Genomic DNA, 21168 nt, shown 5'->3' on the forward strand with positions numbered 1-21168 from the left:
TACGATGCAGCTATTTGAATCAGCAGGGGTTATAATAATATATTGCATAACGTCTGAGTTTGAGAAAAATTGGACAATTCCCCACCCTCTGAAGTGCATCAACTCGAAGGAGGACCACATCCGTTAGTCCTGTCAAAGGAATCCCACGTGTGCATGTGTGCTGGCCGCTGTTTTTCAGATTTTTTTTTTTTATCAGTGTGCAAATCACTGTGGTGCTGGCCATGGTCCATTTCATAATCACAGACTTTTTTGCTCCAATACAAAACAAGAAAAGTATTTCTATAATGAAATTAGGTGCCCTTCTGCAGAGGATTAAAGGCAGCTGTGCAAGATGAAAAGGCAAGTTGTCTTCAACAAAAACAAAAAGGGAACTGCCTAAGACAAGGCTTCTCTCACCCAAACTCGCTGCCTATTTACCTTCAAATTAGAGAAAACAGAACATGTTGTTGCATCAAAAAATATATGACTGACAAAGGTAAGGGGCACAAACTCTGGAAGCTGATTTATTCATTTTTTTCAGATTCAGAAAAGAAAAGATTCAGTTTACACAAAAATGTATGATTCATACTGTTCAAAGGAGGATATAAAGTGAATCACGTCAGTTCTCATGTCATAAATCTTCACATTGACTTACAGACATGTTGATAAACATAGCAGTACACGTCGGCTCAAAAAGTACACCATAAAAGGTCTTTGATAATAAAAATTACAACAGCAGTTATTAGATATATTTATCACAGTCTTGAAACCAATATGAGATTATCTTTGAATAATTCAGAGGCTCATTTGAGGAAGAAAACATGTTATTTCACCTTTTATAAACACTTGATCCCACAGCTTTAAATGTTCATGGTAAATTATTCTATAAAAGTAACAGTCAAACAGTTCTCTTACTGATGATGTGACATTGCATAATATTAATACGGTAATGAGAATTAGGGCTGCTCAACCTGCTGTTTTATCACCTTGTGCCACATGGTGGAAGCAAAGACTGGCTCTCACGTTGAGGACAGGATTTTTTATACAGGTTATATTTTGCCAGACAGGACACAAGCAGAGCTTGTTGTCACCGGCTACAACATATTTATGCGTAGTATTATTTCTGCAAGGACACAAGAACTGATATTCTAATTAGTTTGTGGAAAGGATTAAGCCTGTCCCCATTGCTCATCTGGATACGTGATTATACAGCTCTGGTATTTCCTGTTGACTAATACTGGAACTGTTTAATCATTCCGAATAACAATGATTGTTCTCATAACAGTTTCACAACACATCATTGCAAATTTCCCCGCTGCGGGACTAATAAAGGATTATCTTATCTCTCTTATCTCTTATCTCAAATGTGTTTTGATGGAGTGGACTGTGACATGAATGTATGGTAAATATAGCTAAAGGGGGTGTTAAAAATAGAGCGACACCCTGGATGAGTTGAGAGAAATCAGAGCGAGAGAGCAGGCAGCGCTACACATCGATAAAGGCAACACGCCGCAAACAGTAGGCAGCCTCGGCAGGAATGTCTTTGGCACTGATCTCATTGGCATCCAAACGCAGCATTCTCAGCCTGGAGAAGTTTGTCATGTCGATTGAACCGCAGAAGCTGCTCAGGGAGAACTCTGCAAAAAAGGAACAAAAAGAAGAGAGACGGAGTTATGAAGGGAGGCCACATGTTCAAGTCCACCGGTTCCCAAACCTTTTGTAACTTAAGGTCAACTTCTGACTGTTTTTATTTCAAAGGTTCAAGGTTTCATGTTACTTTCATTATGCAACACAGGGCTGTGTTATTGCAACATAAGAAAAACACTCAAAAAAAGCTATTTTATATGGATTTAAGAGTCTCACAGCTTGAGGAAAAAAGCTGCTCTGAAGTCTGGTGGGATGGCGGCTGATGCTTCTGTATCTCTTTTCAGTCAGCAGCAGGGTGAACTGACTGTGTGGGTCTTTTAATATCTGTTCGGCGCTGCGCAGGCACCTCTTCCACCAATATCACTGATACTCAGTAGATGGGTCAACTTTGATGCTCTGGGCGATTTTAATCACCCGATGTAGAGGCCTCCTGTCCTGTGCCGTGCACATCTCATGTCAGTTTGAAATGTTTCCAGTTATGATGCTTTCTAGTGCTAAAAGTTAACAAGAACTTGGCACAGGTATTTTCGCTCATCTTAAGTTCCCTTGAAAAAATACAGCCATTTTTGTTTCTTGTCAGGAATGGATTTAATTACACAGACGAGGTGGACTGTAATAAATAAAATATGGTACCTTAAAATGTATTTGTGTGAATTTTTCAGGTATTTGAATACATGTAAGCAAATAAGTACAATACATCTAGGCACATTTAGGCCAGGGGTTCTCAACCTTTTTCAGTTAGAATGGCGATCTTGAAGATTTCCATGTAAATAGATGTTTATACATTTGCAGTATTGTTGCAGAAATTGGTGGTTTTGGTGATATTCATGTAAAAAATGCGGTATTAAAGTTTTTCTTCATTGCATACACACAAAAACAAAAACTATGCAAACAATTCTGAAAACTTGAAAAGCATGTATCAACAATAATAAGAAATATTCCATTGTTTTCACTCAAATAGAAATACGAGATCAACCAAGACTTTTTACTCTTCGGAGAGAACTGGAGCTGAGATTTGTACTGACTGTTTCAATATCTATCAACAGTAGTAGCTAACGTTAGCCTCAAGGGCTAGAACGATTACTGTTGCTTGGAAAGGTCAGCTTGTTTTTCTAATTTACTTTTATGGTCCCGCTTGGAAATAACTGATGTCATCATACAGACTTAACACGTGAATATCAAACATGTTAGTTATTATAGGAGCGGTTCCAATGTGGCTGCGGACGGTTAGGAAAGTTTTTCACATTACCAGATCTTCTGGACTGAATATTGATACAGACCAACGCCCTGGACCAGAATTCCTCTCCGATTGTCGGGCAGGTTGAGAGACTACTCCTGTACTCATGGCTTTAGCTCCTTTTTCTGATTGTTAAAAAAATTGTAGGGATCATCCAAATAAAATTCCCAAATAAATTAGCAAAAAAACATAATTCACTTAATGAATATCATGCTTTTTTGGAAAAGACTTAAAACTAGTGATGGAGACCATAAACTAATGTTTACAAGGTAATAAATCAAGTTAGAAAGGTAATAAATCAAGTTAGAAGTAGTGTAATTTTCTCATAGACAGAGGCGTCGCCCCTGATGGCCATAAGAGAGACCGATGTTAAAGGCACTTCTTCATTTACTTCACTTTTCAGACCTCAAAGTTGCTGCCTGGCCTCATCCTGATGATCTATAGTTTGACGCTTTCCTTCATGTGAATTCTTGAGCATATTTAGCTTTGTAAATTACAAAAAAACGTTAAATCTAACCATTTGACTATACCTTTGCGGTCCACTAGATTGCTCTCTGAGGTCACAGCCCATTTGAGATTAGCTGCTCCAGTAATCTAATTTTTCACATCAAATGGTCCTATCAAACCATGCTATATAGTTATGAATTGGAGTTTTACTTTTATATTTTTTAAAGTTCTTAATGTCTGTGAACTTATACTGAAGAAAGTGTTTATGGAAAATCTCTACGTCAGGGTAAAAGTTATCAATTCAAAGAGTCTTCTGCTGTCATGTAATGGTTAAAGATTTCCCTTTGCTGCATGTTCATTAATGTGCAGTGGGCGCGGTCAAAAGTGCAAAAATCGAGCTTTCTAAGAAATAGAGATGACAGAAAATGTATGAAGTTTTAGAATGTTGAGCTTCTAAATAATATATAGGACCGCTGGAAACAATATGGTGGAGCTGCTGTATGTCTGAACAATTCAAAACCACACAAGCAACTGGAGTTCATTAAGTCGCTGTAGGTTTCACTTAAATATGGCTTTCTATAAAGAATGCAACGAGGCAAATGAGACCAGATTCTTTCGTCAAGTTTATACTGTGACCTAATTTTAAACTGTATTTAAACTTCAGTTCAAACTTTCTCCATACATTTGTGCCATTAAAGATTTGTGAGGAGTGTGTGTTCTGCTGTGTCAACCAACCACATCGAATCTGATTTGCCTTGAGCAGATTCTTTTGTATATGACTTTAGTGGAAAAGGTCAGGGGAAAAAAAAAGAGATAGTTGACAGTATTCAGTAAGGGGGGGTGGGGTTGGTTGGGATGGGGGGAGAGTTGAACAGTTTCTTTTTAAGAAGTTAGAAAGCATCTATGTCATTCATGCTCATACTCAGCCACACCCTCTTCACTTTCAACTTCAAAGTGGAGACCTTCTCACTATTCCTCACATTTTATCAAGAGTTTTGAAATCTACAGTGTGTAAGTACATTTTTGGCTTATTTTCTTATCAATTGATGCTCGTATTAGCTGTTTGAATTTTTGTTGGTAGCTATCACATGAGTCCGAATGTGTCTTCTCTCCCTGGGACGATGATACAGAATTGTTTATAGTTCCTATCTTGTTACAAATTAACAAAAAGAAGACAAATGCTTGTCCTGATTGAATGAGACCCAACGTGAAATCACTGTGTGTGTCAGAAACCATATTTTCCCAAATGCAATATCTCAGTAATTTATGAAAATGAAACAAATATATCTTTTCAAAGAAATGCATGAACAATTGACATTGTAAGTATAAGGTGTTCAATTTAGACTGCAATTTAATTCAATTCTTTTTATTTTTTTTCTAGAACAAAGTGTCCCAACCGTCCCGGGGAGGCAGAACTTTCGGGGAAATGCTCTACTTGGACATTTGAAAAAAAATGTGCCTTGCTTTTCAAAACACTTGTTAGCAGACACCTTTATCTGTTCAGGGATTCAATCATTTTCATTTCTGTTCAAGTAGTGTTTGAATAATGGAGGGTCATTTTGGTGGCGATACAGAAGTGTCCCACTGTTTTTTACATTTATATTACATGTTATAATAAGAGAGAAGTGTACATACCTTTGATCTTATTGGCATGTAAGTAAAGGTTCTCCAGGTTCCTACTGACAACAGGGATCTTCTCCAGTTTATTGAAAGAAAGGTCAAGCTCAACAAGCGTGCTGATGTTGAAGACATTGGATGGAAGTCCTTTGTCTGTCAGCTTGTTATGAGCCAAACGGACAAAGTGAAGTTTGGGGTTCATGGTGAGGAAGCCCTCCTGCACGCTCTCTATGTTATTGAACTCCAGGTAGAGCTGCTGCAGCCTCTCAGGCAGGTTCTCAGGGATTTTCCTCAGCCTGTTTTTCCTCATATCCAGCATGGTCAGAGACTTCAGTCCCTTGAACACACCTCCAACGTCCTCTATGACATTCCCTTGCAGCTGAAGGGTGGCGAGGTTGGCCATGCCCTCGAACGAGCTGGATTGAACTTTCGAGATCTTGTTGTGACCAAGTCGCAGGTCTGTGATTGACTTTGGCAAGTTGGGAGGAACACGTGTGAGCTCATTGTGATCCAAGAGGAGCCGGTCCAGGTGCTGGAGCTTGCTGAAGACGTTCTTGCCGATCTTCTCCGAGGTGAGCCGATTGTGGAACAGCACCACCCAGACCAAGTTCGTGGCGTTGTCAAACACCCCATCCTGGATGCCTGTGATCTGGTTATGCTGCAGGTAGATGTACTTAATGTGCAAGGGGACATAGGGGACATGCTGGAGGTTGCGGCTGTTACAGTACATAGCCGTGGGGAAGCTTGAGGGGCAGTCGCACTCCAGGGGGCAATCCACGTCCTCAGACCGCCAGCCGGCGTGCCTCCGCCGCCCACGTAGATGGGACAGCCACTGGAACTGGCTGTTATGCAGGCTTAGGCTCAGATCCACTGTTCCCATAGTGAGGAGAAGCACCACGGTCCACATGATCTCTGATGGAAAACCCAGGAAGAAGAAAATGTTATTTAAAGTTTACATGTTAAATTTAGTATACACACTAATCTGTAGTACGCTGATTATATGAAATGTTTGATAACTAACACTGAATAATCACCATTTAAGACAGATCTACTTCTCTCTGCTCCACTTTTTAAATGTACAGTAGGTACAGTGTACCTACCGCTTGGTTGGTTGGTCGGACAGGCTGCCTCCTCCCTTCCTCACGTCGTTTCTTCCTCAGACTGAGTAGAAAATGTTGCTGGTATAGAGTAAATATCCCCCTGTTCTCTACGTAGCTGCAGACACCCACTCTCATTAGACAACATACATGTTGGGCTTGTATGGAAAACCTACACTAAAACATATCACCTCCCGCCATGACAATATCAATCCCATCTGTAAACCGGTGCAGACATCTGCTTTTTAACAGCCTTGTTTTCTTTTACCATGTCATGCCTTATCATTAGGACAACCACTATAGGTCTGGCTTGCTGTTTATTGCAGCAGCATGGAGGTTATGGAAAGAGTGGGTGGGGTGGGAGTATGGTATAGAAATTAGTGGTATGTTTGGTTAAAATCAAACTCTTCAGTTGCAGCATGCTTTTGTCCATGATTCACTGGATGTTTGAACATGCACAAAGTATGACAAACCCTATTATTTGTCCACAATCATCCTACTTAAACATGTTTTTCCTTCTGTCTCTGCTCCTGTCTGCTTCAGGTACTCACTATACTTTTGTCAATTACAGTGTTCAAACTGTGGAGAAAGTTCACATATGTTTGTGCTGGCGCCTGCAGACAGGAGAGCCCCATTAATCGTCCTGCAGGTTGTTGTGAATGTATGGGCCTCACCATTCGGGTCCTCCACTGGAGGAGGAAAATCGGAGGCAGAGTTTCAAGTACTTCATCTGCTTCTACGGCCACTCTTGGGAATTAAAAGAGGACCTGCTGATTTGTAAAATAGCGGTTCAGCACAACTTTCAGTCGGCACGTAATAGACCTTTATTACCAAATAATTACATGACACAAGTGGACCTTAGGAAACACAGATGGGACTGTTTTGCACAAATGACTTGGCAGGCTTTCAGTTACATCACAACAATCTTTGGCCCAAAAACAAACCTTAATCAAAATCAGTGGATAGTAATTATTTTTTCACAAGTCATTTTACATGATCCTATATTTAAGAAGCCAGACCTGTCATTGTGTTATAACTGTGGCACCGTATCCTTCCTAACAAATGTATCCAAAGTAGCAGTAATTGAATGGGAAATGAAAATGTTTCCAGAAAAACAACGTCCCTTTGAAAACTTCGGTTATGATCAAACAATGTTCAAATATCCCTATAATCCACTTTATACAAGAGGCATACATATTTAATTTTTCTGGCAGAACAGCTTCTTTTCAGTCTGTGTGTGTGTTTGTGTGTGTGTGTGTGTGTGTGTGTGTGTGTGTGTGTGTGTGTGTGTGTGTGTGTGTGTGTGTGTGTGTGTGTGTGTGTGTGTGTTTGTGTGTGTGTCTATGAATCAACCACAAAGACAGTCTGAATTAAAAACAGGATGCAAAAGTTGGAAGTATTGTCTTGTAATTAGAGCAACATGTTTAATTCAAAACATTCTGTGTGGGCGTCTGAAAAGCCTTCATAATCCCAATTATATGAATACACACAATAGAAGTTAATCTCTGAGGAATTCGGCTATTGTGAGCTCCAGCATAAGGTAAAACCAAAACTATTTCTTGTCAGGAATGGATTTCTCTAAAGACTACAAATGTGGTGGACTGTATTAAGAAAAAATATATGATACTTTAAAACATATTTGTGTATTTGCTGCTAGGGAATTCTTGAAAAATTAGAAGATCAGAGTTTGCTGATCTCTCAAGTTTGTGTATCCAATCTTAAATAAAAATACTGGTGCTTAACACAAACAGGGCAGCGATTCTCTACCTTTTGTACCTTGAGGCCTGTTATTATTGTTAAAAAATGTCCAAGGACAACCTTCAAAAATAAATGAGAAAAAACACAATTTGGCAACAAAAAAAGGGCGAAAAATAAACTGTGCTGTAAATAAAAAGAAAGAATACTTTTCAATGCATAAAAAGGGTTCAAAAGTCCTCAAAGCACATTGATAAACAATTCTTGAAGGTGCTTTTCAAGTTTTAAAATCACATAATTTGAGGTAAACAGAAAGAAATAAAAACTCCTAAAAATATACTGTGAAGGTATTAGAGCCACTTGGCAATGCAAAATATCCCTAAAGCCCTCCTTCAAAGCTTATTTTCCCAATTAAATCTTATGCATGTATTTGTGTGAAACTGAACACCTCTTTAACAGTCTTTATAACACTAGCCTGGAAGTTGTGTGGCTGAGTTTTTACTTTTCTTTCTTCTCTTCAAGAGTAGAGGATTAGTTGAGTCATCAATGGTTTTGATTTTAATTTGATCATAGTCCACTCTCATCGTTTGCAGGGCGTTTGTCATTTCCTCCTGATAATAAAAATAACAATATCATTTTTATCAAACACAACCGGGAGGAATAACAGAATGCAAAAAAGGCACATCCAGTTTAAAGTTAAAACTAAATGGATTTCATGGTGTGGCGACTCAATCGGGTATAAAATATGAGCATGAAATTAAGAATACTATCAAACAAACACCCTCAACCCACTCCTGATTTTTCAGAAGACGAGAACAAATCAAGATCTGCTTCTGTGCGTCTAAAGAGGCAGCAATAAAGTGAGCACCTGAACTTACCTTAACCTTCTCCCAGACATCTTGCTCCTCGTGCAGCACGCGGCTGGTGTGAAGAGGCGTTCGTGGGACCTCCACAGTCTGCTGCATTGGTGAGAGAACATTGGATAAGTCTCCACCAAAAAACATCTCTCAAAAAACATCTCTCAAAAAACATCTCTCAAAAAACATCTCTCAAAAGCGGCGAACAGATTCAAGCCTTAGGGCGGCTGCTCACATTAATCCAGGGATGGTTTATGAACTCTGTGATGTTCATTCTCTGTGTGGGCTCGGTTTTCAGTAAGTGGCAGATTAGCTGTTTGGCTGGAACAGGAAGTCATCATCATCATCATCATCATCATCATCATCATCATCATCATCATTAAACGATCATATGTGTTTCTCTCACTTACATGTCACGCAGTAACTGCAATTATGTGGGACCAATTTTCCAATTGTCAGCAGTCTCAATTCCTATTACCTCATTTACATGACAGTTAAATATAAAGAAATCTGAATGCCTTTGTTATGTACCGTATAATTCATTAAATCCAGAAACAATTTAAGAGGAAAATGAAAAAGATCTGTTATTGCTTTGCCACTGAGTTACTGAAAGTGTACTGTTTATCATGTCGAGACCAAACATCACATGTTAAAAAAATAGTTTTACCACGTTTGGAAGAAGATAAAGTGCTTGTAAATGTTAAAAAAAAGAAAAAGTATGGTGTGTCTTTGCAGGAGAAATGCTTAATTGAAGCAGATGAGCATGCATGGAGAGTAAATCAGAATCGGAGTGTTTAGCATGAAAAATTTGCAATCCCATAAAGCTTAAATTTCATTTTTTCGGCCCCTCCCACCTTCCTCAGACACATCACACCACTCTGCGTTGGGGAACTCATATTGTCCATTACGGATCCGTCTCTTCATTCCTGGGGATATTGCCAGACCATGATTTGAGAAAAAGGGAGGATATCCACAAAGTCTGTGTGTATGACCAAAAAAAAATGACAAGATGACAAGATTGATCATATAATTAGAAGCAACAACAAATTCAAAAAACTTCAAAGTGAAAAAAGTGTGATTGCAAGATGAAAATAGTCAAATCACGACAAAAAAATCATACTTATTGACTTACAGAATATACATAATGACGCCCAGAGACCACATGTCACACGATCTGTCATACTTCTCTGGACCGAGAACTTCTGGAGCTGTGCACAGTGTGAAGAGAAAAGCTTTAAAATGGAGGAAACACTTCTGTTTCACATTTAATGCCTTTGATAGTTCTACATAAAAAACACTGCACAAAAATAAAACTGGTCATTAAAGTGGTGTATACAGGGTTCTTTAAAAGCAGGATGTAACTTATCATAACCCGCATCTCAGTACTTTCCATAGGAAGCCAAACCATTAAATCCCCCAACCCCCAAGGGGAAAACCACACAACAAAGAGGCTGTTATGTTTCAAAAAGCACATGCGGAAAATTTTAAAAATCTTATTTCATTCATAATAATTAAACAAAACAGTATGTTATGTGCTGTCTGAAGACATGTAAGGCACTTTTTTTTGTTTCGCTAACAAAGAAATGTGATTATCCTGCCGGCACAGTTGATTTTATGGCTGTCACTGACATCAGAAGGCTTCATCTAACAGGAACTATATACTCTATAGCAGTGTTTCCATTCAACGCAAAAACATTTGGGAACTTTTGTATTGTGGCAATAAAAGAAATGCAAATTATGCGCTTTCTATAAACTAGTTTGGAGCAAACAAACTCAATGTACTTTAGTCAGAAGTTGGCGCTGTAGGCTACCCATGGCTGTAATCCAACAGTAAAGAGAGAAGAAGAAGAAATAGAGTTTGTGAACTGGAAACAAAAGAAGTTGGCTTGGCTGTCTAATCATCTACAACAGAAAAGTGGACAGAGGTCTTCGGGAATTGGTTTCAATTCGGAAAACTTACCCAATTGAAACAAATTCCCGAAGAACAATTGGAACCATTTCCCAAAGAAGAATTGGTTTCAATTGGGTAAGTTTTAATTGTTCTTTCATGTCAGCTACTATTGGCCATGTTTTCTTTTTTTGTTGCGACAAAGACAATAAAATATTTATCTGACAGCAGAAACAGCTGATCAGAAATGTGAGTTAAGTTTTTGATACGACAGAATTTATTAGGAAAATGCGTTCAATAACTAATTTGTAACCCATAACTCTATTTTGACAAAAGCAGAAACGACCACAAGCCTAGAAACTTTATTTTTGCAATAAAGTACGTTTTATCAAATTTTTCAGTTTCCATACAGCTTTTCTTATGCGATACTTCAAAATGTGCATGAAGGTTTGTGATTGGGAACACGGCTACTGAGACATTAATCGAAACAACTGTCTGTTTTTTCTGCATGTACTAATCCTATAGTGGATCTTCAACCTAATGAAGTTACTTTCATATGTCACATGTTGCGGCGTCTTACCAACATAGTAGGGGGTAAAACAAGGTGTAGCTAATGAGTTTAAGGTGGTGATTTCTTTGGCGAACCCAAAGTCCGTCAGCTTGAGGAGGGCGTCTGTCCTTTTGGAGGTGTACAGCAGGTTCTCTGGCTGAAAGAGGATTCATGGTTATCAACCACGAGAAAAAGAAAAATAGAAATACAATAAATAGCACATTTAAATGCACATGTCTCCATGTCTTCTCACAGTAAGAAACGGTACTACAAATAAGTCCTTGTTAGCACTGTTAAAGGGTGGAATGGATAGAACCTCCAGAGAGGGTTCTGAATGGAACTTTAACACCAGACAAGGTTTCTCTGTAGAACCTCTCACTTAGAATGTGAAAGGATTTCAATAGAAATACCTGCATGGGTTCTAGATGTAACCCTTGGGACATAAAGGGTTCTGGGTAGAAAAGCCCTTGTTAGCACTGTTAAAGGGTGGAATGGATAGAACCTCCAGAGAGGGTTCTGAATGGAACTTTAACACCAGACAAGGTTTCTCTGTAGAACCTCTCACAGGAGGTTCTGGATGGAAACTTTCACAGCTGGTTCTAGGTATAACCCTTTATGTTGAGTTCTAGGTAGAACCCTCTGAAAAAAAAGACATATCCTATGAGTACAAGTCAAAGAACCCTATATGGTTCTAGTTAGCACCTTTATTTAGAGTGTACAGCAAAAAAAATAAAAAATAAAAATAAAATGGAGCTCTGTGCCCAAATCAAGATAAACAAATAAAAAATTGTGAAGGAAAAGCTTCCAGTGTTGGACGGGTTCATGGAAACATTGTGGGTTTGTCATTATGGGCTGTCCAGTCTGCTTACTTCAGCTGAGAGGTCTTTACTTACTGCTGGTTGTTCCACTTGGCCTTAAATATGGGTTCTTTGACAGGATATAATATAGTCAGCAGCATAAAACCACAATAACAAGAAACCCACAGCTTTTATTAAGTTAAGAATTATTTCATGTTACAAGTTCTGTCTACAAACATAAACACTATTACCTTGATGTCTCTGTGAGCGATGTTGATGGAATGCAAGAAATGTATGGCTTCTCCGATACTCTTCATGATGTCAGAGGCCTCTGAGTAAAAAGAGAGCTGACATGAACACGACGGAGGTAAAACAGAAAGATGCAGATTCAATTATACATTCAGCAGCATATTTTTAGATTGTCGAAGTTAAAATCTGTTAGATTTTCACCTGAATTTGGTTTCTTTGTTTTTCTTTTTTCTTTTAGCATTCAACATCCCAGGATGCACTCTGATACACTACTGATGTTGCTGATTGTTCACATTTTATTAATACGTTTTGTAAATAGGATTATTTGATAATTGTTTTCATTTTTGGACTCCAAACTTTTTAGTATTCTCCCTCCTTTTTTGCTGAACTGTGAGCCAGTTGCTGACAAAAATTGGGTCTTAGCCATTCAGGTGACGAAAGGAATAAGATTTGTTGAAAACCTGCTATGAATTGACAGTTTGAACTTTTTGTTTTAGATGCCCAATTAAACAGGATTAGGTCTGAAAATTCCCACGTCTTTTTCTTTTTTCTTTTTAATGCATACAACATGTTTCCATATTTTCCACACACCCTGGCACTCTCGTACACCCCTGTTGTTTTATTGATATGATTAACAATCAAATGTTTAAATCATTTTCAAATAACTTTTAAAGCCTCTCAAAAGGGCGGCTGTGGCACATGAGGTAGAGCGCTTGTCCCGTAACCACAAGGTTGGTGGTTCAAACCCCTCTACCGGCAACATGCCGAGGTGTCCTTGAGCAAGACACCTAACCCCAAGTTGCTCCCCGGGCGCTTCATTGCAGCCCACTGCTCCTCCGGGATGGGTTAAATGCAGAGAAATAATTTCCCCATTGTGGGACTAATAAAGGCTTAATTATTATTATTATTATTAAAACCCATACGGCTGTTTTCAGTTAATCTGTCTCTGCTCAGGTCTGTGAGGGTGTGAATGTACTAATTGAGTGACACCTAATAATCATTTTTACTGGTTAGAGGGTGTCTAACCTAATACATTTCCATCAAAACTCTTGTCCACCTTTAAACTGAGCAGTCCTTTTTTCTGAACCATGACTTGGTTCATGACACTGGTATTTTTTTCATTAACACCAGCAGTTTTGTATTTACATTCTGTAATTACCGCTCAAAGAGTAGTTGTTGGTTTTTTTTAGTAGCAGGAGTTGCCTTCCCAGGAAACAAGGCATGAATGAATTCCAGTGTTACTGTATTGTTTAGGGTCGCAACCAACTATTGTTACTTAATCTTGATCATCCAATTCATCAAATAAATTGTGAAAAATGCTAATGATTTTCCAGAGCCCAAGGTGATCTATAAAAGTCCAAAGATACCAAACTAAAATATTAAATTAAATACCACAAATAACAAAACAAAATCCTCACATTTAAGCAGCTAGAATGAAAAAAAATGTTTGCCACAACTGAAACTATTAATTGATTGTTAAAAGAGGTGCTGCTTATTCATTTACTCATCAACTTACAGTTTCAGTTCTAGTGATTATACCTCACTGATAACAGCTGCACTGTGTATTATTCACTCTCTAGCAGCTGTATCCAAAGCTGCAAATCGCTCCTTCAAATTAAAATCATTCAACTTGCAAAACACAGATTACTTTTATTGTGACGCCGTCATATAAAACACTACTTAACATAACTGTTGAGTAATTTTGAGTTTTTTCGCTGGCAGATCTGTTTAAAACTATTACAGGGAGTAATGAAAAAGCAGGAGCAGCCACACAGAGCCATTACAGGCTGCACACCTCAAACTGCTAAGCAAGGTGACACTCTCCTTTTACTGTTTGCTGTTGAGTGGAAAAGCAATACATCGAATCATGTCGTGAAAGTAAAAAAGGCCAATTACTGACTGCCCCAATAATCCTGGGACCTGTAGTAACAAACTCCAGTTACCAACTGTAAGCAACCAGGACAGAAATCTTAAGGATTGTAACTTTGACTTGCTTGAGAAATGATGATCCATTTACCTCTTTCTGTAAATGCATGATTCCCTCTGTCTTGGATGTGACTGAATAGTTCATCTCCATCCATACTGAAAACAAAAAGAAAAATGAACATAAATACAGTGTAATGAATCTGTAAAGGCATTAGGGCATATCCATTATTTGACCGTAAAGGTTTTTTTCAGTCCTTCAAATGGTTAAAATGAGGACTTTGTAGATCTTTTCTCATGGACTCATGGTAAAGATTGATTGGCTTCCTCCAAAGTGGCGTGATCATACGTTATTTTGTACGTCGTGGGATAGACTGTATTCACCTTATTCTTTGCCTGAACTCGGGCGCTTACGTATTGAATTATTGTGTCATTTTTCTTCATTTCAGAGCGGAATAATTTGCTTAGGTTTAGGATCCTTCACTTGCCAAAAAAAAATCATTTTTCAAAAAAACACTGTTAAGCTGAAATCATTGCAAATAAACTGCCAATTCGTTCTTTAGGTACAGTAAAAAGCTCTCGACCAAAATCTGAAACAGCTGGAAGCATTACGCACTAAACACGCAGCCATTATTAGTCACTTTTATTGTTCACAGGCAGGCTTGAATTATAACACCACATCAATCATGTCCTATGCAGCTTTGAGAACGTATTCTATTCTTTTGTAACACATGAGCTGGATGGAGCTCAAGTGGACACCTGCCTCATTGTGTTTTCAGACAAAGCCGCCTGCTTTTTATTAGTGTGTGCCTCGAGGCGTTTTGGAAACTGCTCAACTCAGTTAGTGTGCATGGATAAAGCTCACATTATGCAATTATGTTTTAGGACCACACATACATTACATTACATTATTACATTACAGTCATTTAGCAGACGCTTTCATCCAAAGCGACTTACAATCAGTAGTACATTACATATTTATTACATATACGTGTTTATTGTCTGTGTCTGTGTAGTTGTATAGTATGTGTATTTATTGTCTGTGTAGTTGTATAGTATGTGTATTTATTGTCTGTGTCTGTGTAGTTGTATAGTATGTGTATTTATTGTCTGTGTCTGTGTAGTTGTATAGTATGTGTATTTATTGTCTGTGTAGTTGTATAGTATGTGTATTTATTGTCTGTGTAGTTGTATAGTATGTGTATTTATTGTCTGTGTCTGTGTAGTTGTATAGTATGTGTATTTATTGTATTTATTGTCTGTGTAGTTGTATAGTATGTGTATTTATTGTCTGTCTGTGTAGTTGAGCTGCTGCAACACTTGAATTTCCCCCATGGGGATCAATAAAGGAATATAATAATATCATTCACCCATTCACACACTGATGACAGGCTACCATGCAAGGTGCCACCATCAGACTCTAACTAACATTCATGCAACATCCAGTCCACACCGATGGCAAGCCTTCAGGAGCAACTTGGGGTTAAGTGTCTTGCCCAAGGACACAGCCGCCCCATATATGTCTAATATCTAATACATACAGTATTAGCTCTGGATTTGTGTGTGTGTGCATGCAGGAGAACACACCACTCCATCACGATGAGGAGGCACTTCCTGCCCTGGTAAAGATTCTCATAGACATCCATGATGGGTACAATGTGGGGGCAAGGTGACACCCTCCAGTGGAGCTCCACCTCCCGTCTGGCATCTGGACAATCCTGCAGCATCTGAAACACACGAAGCAGAGGAAAGAACAAATCACAAAGCGTGACGATGTATTACTTTCAAGCACAGACAGGTGAACGTTCTCTTGGTTTAATAAGGTCATATATTTTTTGTTTGAATTTTGCAAAAGGAAATACCATTCTAAGTATATGTTCTAAAAGCTAATTTGAGGCTGAGGGATTTACCCTGTGAAGATAAATGTTACTGCAGGAAGGCTTTGGCTCAGTTGCAAATAGAGACGCTTTGTCAATTAATTGACGGAATGTGAATGACAGAACATTAATCTGCAACTATTTTGATTAGCAATTTGTCGTTTTTTAAGCAGAAATGTACAACATTTGCTTGTTTTTATCCTTTTTTGTCATAAATGAGGGTAAACTGATTATTGGTTATGGGACAAAATAAGGTATTTTTCTGCAGGTGGAGAGAAAACAATTAAAGGCAGGGTTGGTAATCTTGAGAAACTAGCAAGAGTAAGATAGATTTTTAAAATTATCCAGTCGAAAAACACATACAAGTGTTGCAAACTCTTCTCCAATGAAAGCAGCCAGCAGCACTAGCTCCAAAAGTTGCTAAGACTTGTAAGTACGTCTCTGAGTTGTCAAAACTGACAGCCCTCCCTGTAAAGCCACTACCCCCAAAATGATCATTATTAAAGTAAACAACAACCATTGCTTTTTATGGGTCAAAGCATTTGATTCATTGTTTGCGGTCAAGATATAATGAGAAGTCAACAAAACGATAAAAAATGTTTTTGAAGAAGATTACCTACCCTGCCTTTAATCGAGAAAATAATAATATAATGAAAATAAAATGAATGAAATAAAGATTCATTGTAGCTTTACTCTCACTACCGCTCTGTGTACTGCTTGGTTGGTATGGGTTAAGGAGTGCATACATAACGTTTCAGGGCACTTAAATATAAGGGAATTTTTATGTTGTATCGGCTTCACACATTTCTCTGTGAATAATGATAAGTGTTTCACAAGTGTTCTGAATTTCAGTCGCATTCTTCTGTGCTATTTTCATGACATGAAATGTGTAGGATGTCAGATTTACAATCTTCTTTATCGGACTTTCAGTACCTCAATGTGTGATTTACTGCGGTGCATTTCCTTGAGTGGATGAGTCTGTCTGACAAACGTATATCACCAGCTCCCATACGAAGATGCACTCCTTTCACAAGACCTCAGAGATGTTAGTGCAATGATCTAAGAGGATGGTCGTGTGGAGGATCATGGTTTATCCATGTTCAAAGGTTCAGATTAGGATTACATCTGTAATTAGATGGTTAACTACATGTTTATGCTTGGGTCACTGGTGCTTCTTCTCTGTCCAGTGTTCAGCATTTAGTGGGATTTAAATATGATACAATATTGATATGTATGTTTCCTTTGAAGGAGCAGGGTGCAGCATTTAGTGGGATTTAAATAGGATACAATATTAATAAGAAGGTATCTTTAAAGGAACAGTTTGCAGCATTTAGGGGGATTTAAATCGGATACAATATTAATAAATATGTGTTCTTTAAAGTAACAGCGTGCAGCATTTAGGGGGATTTAAATATGTTAAAATATTAGTAAGAAGGTTTTCTTTAAAGGAACAGTGTGTAGCATTTAGGAAGTAAATAAGCAATAAGCAATGGAAGTTTACACAAATATGAGGCTCTGCAAAGAATAATCACATACTTGTTTAAAACAAAGGTCAGTGAAAGGATTGGACATTTGCTAGTTTCTCCATCTTGTTTACTCGTCTCAAAACTCCTTCATTGCGTAATGAAAGCTGAGCATGTTCTGTCTGCATGACACCTCGTCCTGCCGCTCCTCACCGGACGTCATAATCACTCAGCTATCTCAGGCCTCTCGCATCAAGCTACTTTTAGACACAGGCATGTTCCCCCCTCCCCCTCTCTCAAAACAGACACTTCAACATAGGCCAGAGAAGCCAGAGCTGCTGGACAATATCTATAATTTACTGGAGTGGAACATAAATTAGACCCTCAAAAAGCCATACGTCAGGTACAAAGCCCTAAAATTATGAGTTCCCATGAGAACAAACATCTATAACTCACATCTAATGCCAACGAACATTACATGGCCTTTAAATCCAGATGTACACAGCAGGTACTCTATAGCAGGAGTAGCATTGCCTCGGTGTTTCATCTTTAGTGTCTGCATCCAGAGGAATGCAGTGCAATGACATATTTATTGATCACTCCCTACTGGATGAAACTGTGCTTCAGAAGGTGAGACATACTAAACCATTGTATTAGAAGCAAATTTTCTCAAAGTCCAAGATCAAAGTTCTCTTCTGTTAACTTGACGTGACGCATCCAGAGCATGGCCTTGAATACACTTTCTGTGACTGAGAAGCTGAGAAAGGACAGACAACCTCATTTCATGATAGACAGCAAGGAGCCAGGCTTTGATCCGGTTTGATACGCACAAATAAGGAAAAACAAGTTTCAGCGGTTTTCTGGAAAAGTCAGATCTAATCAGAGGAAATATAGATAACAAGGAACACAAGGCTCCTGGAATTACTGGAAATATTGTGTTTACGTGAGGGTGTATTCATTTGATTAAATGCACAATGCTGTTATGTAATTCCCCAAAAATGTAAATGTAGATTATATCCAAGTCTTTATGATCTATTCCACACCAATGACCTTGACGGTAAAAGTAACAAAATATACTCAAAAATCCCTCTCAGAGCTTCATCTTTCCATATAAAGTCACTGACAACACATAAACATTATTGTATAGGAGGACTACGTGTTATTAAGACATGCATGAAGTTATTTTAGTGTCCGCGTAATGTGCAAGACTACGCAAAAGTCATTGCACTTGCCAAGATGATATGACTGGTTCAGATGTCAAAGATGTACTCATATCATGAGAGCAACATACAAAAACATCCATCTGAATTAACTCAGACACGTATGATAAATAAAATATATCAATATATATAAAATATCTCTGTAACAATGCTGGAGTTTATCTAGTAAATAAAGAAATGTTCTGCTATCTTTAGGCTACTAGCAGATACTAAATCATAATGATGAAGGTGTTAAACTCTCCATCTATATAAGACGAGGTCAATGGACTTCATTACATTACATTACATTACATTGCAGTCATTTAGCAGACGCTTTTATCCAAAGCGACTTACAGTCAGTAGTATATTACATATCATTCACCCATTCACACACTGATGACAGGCTACCATGCAAGGTGCCACCATCAGACTCTAACTAACATTCATGCAACATCCAGTCCACACCGATGGCAAGCCTTCAGGAGCAACTTCATATTTGTATTAAATAGCCACAATAAAAAAAAACAATTTTCATCAATTTGAAATGATGTATTCAGTAACAGGATTGAGAGAACAGTACCTTCAGTGCATACTTTTCTCCACTCTCTCTGTGGAATATTTCCAGCACTCTGCCATTTATCCCCATCCCGAGCACCTGACTTGTTACTTTGTAATCGTCTGTTATTACATTCCTTTTGATCTGAAGAGGGCTGCTAAAAGGTTTCACGAAACACTGTGGGAAAGCAGCAGATTTCAGATTGGGGCTGCTGCTGCTGCTGCTGCTGTTGGCCCACAAGAGCCGGCTGGAGCTGATTCGACATGCTCGACTACCGGCGACCCATGAGTGATACCAACCCGTCCGACAGGTGCGTTTCAGCGTCTGCTCACTGCAAGAAAAAGTGTGTGGTTAACTGTGTTGTTGTAACACACAGCTCATGTTGTCCTTGTGTGACATTAACCCACCACTAGCCGGGACAGCTGTTCCTCCAGTCCCAGGATTCCTGACAGGCTGCCAGGACAACTTGTCCCGGTGCAAAATCACTTAATGAATACAATTAATCAATCACGGGATAAATGAAACGACCAAACTTCCGGGCTGAAAAGTTGGACTTGAAAGCAGCATCTCAATAAAAGGAGAGTATGGGGGACACCACCACCACCACCTCACCCCCCTATCAGAAGGAGGCACAGGGGGTTGCTCCACCTCTCTATGTTTTTTTTAGTTTTGAATTCAGGAAGGACATCAAATTATAAAGAAAAATGTGTAGGCTAATTGGTTGTAAATAAAGTAATTACCAAATCTAATTATAATTTATAAAATATTTTTCTCTCTTTTTTTAGGAAATAAACCTGTTGAAACAGTTTAAAGGGGTTCAACAGCGACCCCTGCAGGGCAGAGGAGGTAGGGTTCCCCTTTAAGGCATGACTTCCACTGGTAACCCCGTGTTGCTATGAATTGTGGCTAATTCCCTTGTGCAAAGTCTACAGAAATATGGACTTATGGAAAGTGTTCATAAATGGCTCAAATCTCTGCGAAAGAGAGCCCTCAACACTCAAAGATCTGACAGTGGGAAAGTCATAAACCCTCACGGATTTTATGGGAGTCTGTGAGTGTGGAGGTTGGGATTGGGCCTGTGACTCGCCATAAATCACTTTAATTTATAGGCTAGTCAGCCTGCCAGCCTGCTCCACACAACAATGGCTGCTGCTCTAACCGTCCTGCCATACGTATATAGGAATGATAACAAGTTCACTTGACAGTTCTGACCCTTTTTTAACCTGGATGGATCTTCTCCTCATAAAGTCCCTTATCCATTTCAGACATATTCCCATAGGTCGGATTCCCATAATAACTCGATCATCAACCCTAACATGGCATATGCCATTCTTCCCTCGGCCCACATTTTATTAGTAAATAACATCAACAACTTCTTCGGTCCCTCCACATTTAAGTGTATAGACATAGAAGAGGAGTAGAACAGGCATTCCCAATCAAATCAATGGAGCAGGATGGTCAGAGGGGCGGCCATTTTTATGTGTACAGTTGTTGTGTGCTAACGTCCGCAACCTGTCAATCACAGTAGCCCCGCCCTAAAGCATACCTGTTCTATTTGACTCTAAACTGAACCATAATTTACTAAATGAACATCATGCTGTATTGAAGAAGACTAGAAACTAGAGATTGAGACCATAAACTCATGTTTACAATGTTTACTGAGGGAATAAATCAAGAGAGAAGTAGAGTCATTTAAACGTACATTATTTCAATTAAAGAAAAGAGTAAAAAAAGAAGGGAACAAAGAACGTCTGCACACAGTTCATGTTCTAAATAGTTTATTTCTCTTTTCTGGAAATACTCAAGAGAAGTACAAGCTCCTTACAATTTTACTTAAGAACACTACTTTATTAAAAGTACTTTGTTACTTTTCAGTATGCTTGTTTCACCTGTGTAACTCTCCCATATTTGAAATCCTGGGCGGGTTCAGCTGTTTATTACTGTTTTTTTACATTGAATAAAACTTTATACACGATGGCTTATATTTCCATAAACAACAAACAACTTGCCCTAAGTCAGGTTACCTTAAAGTAGGGCATTCTTACGCATAAACAGGGTTGGACAGGAAACAAAATTCAGCACTGACAATT

At 38.5% G+C, this 21168-nt stretch overlaps 2 protein-coding genes across 2 annotated transcripts; both read right to left on the reverse strand.

The window, feature by feature from the left end:
* Window positions 1-707: 707 nt before the first annotated feature.
* Window positions 708-5834, reverse strand: fmodb (fibromodulin b). The gene is made up of 2 exons (XM_054609788.1): window positions 4946-5834; window positions 708-1616 (listed from the first exon to the last, which is right to left on the reverse strand). The coding sequence occupies exons 1-2, from the start codon at window positions 5832-5834 to the stop codon at window positions 1465-1467; spliced, it is 1041 nt and encodes a 346-aa protein (XP_054465763.1). The 3' UTR covers window positions 708-1464.
* Window positions 5835-8189: 2355 nt separating this feature from the next.
* LOC129100266 (MAP kinase-activated protein kinase 2-like) lies at window positions 8190-19343 on the reverse strand. The gene is given in 11 exon segments (XM_054609858.1): window positions 8190-8330; window positions 8598-8678; window positions 8812-8897; window positions 9431-9555; window positions 9709-9784; window positions 11045-11171; window positions 12063-12142; window positions 14078-14142; window positions 15571-15710; window positions 19103-19285; window positions 19287-19343. Coding segments are annotated over 11 exon segments (1161 nt in total).
* Window positions 19344-21168: the final 1825 nt, after the last annotated feature.

Source organism: Anoplopoma fimbria, chromosome 12 (genome assembly GCF_027596085.1).
Source record: "Anoplopoma fimbria isolate UVic2021 breed Golden Eagle Sablefish chromosome 12, Afim_UVic_2022, whole genome shotgun sequence".
Lineage (NCBI taxonomy): Eukaryota > Metazoa > Chordata > Actinopteri > Perciformes > Anoplopomatidae > Anoplopoma > Anoplopoma fimbria.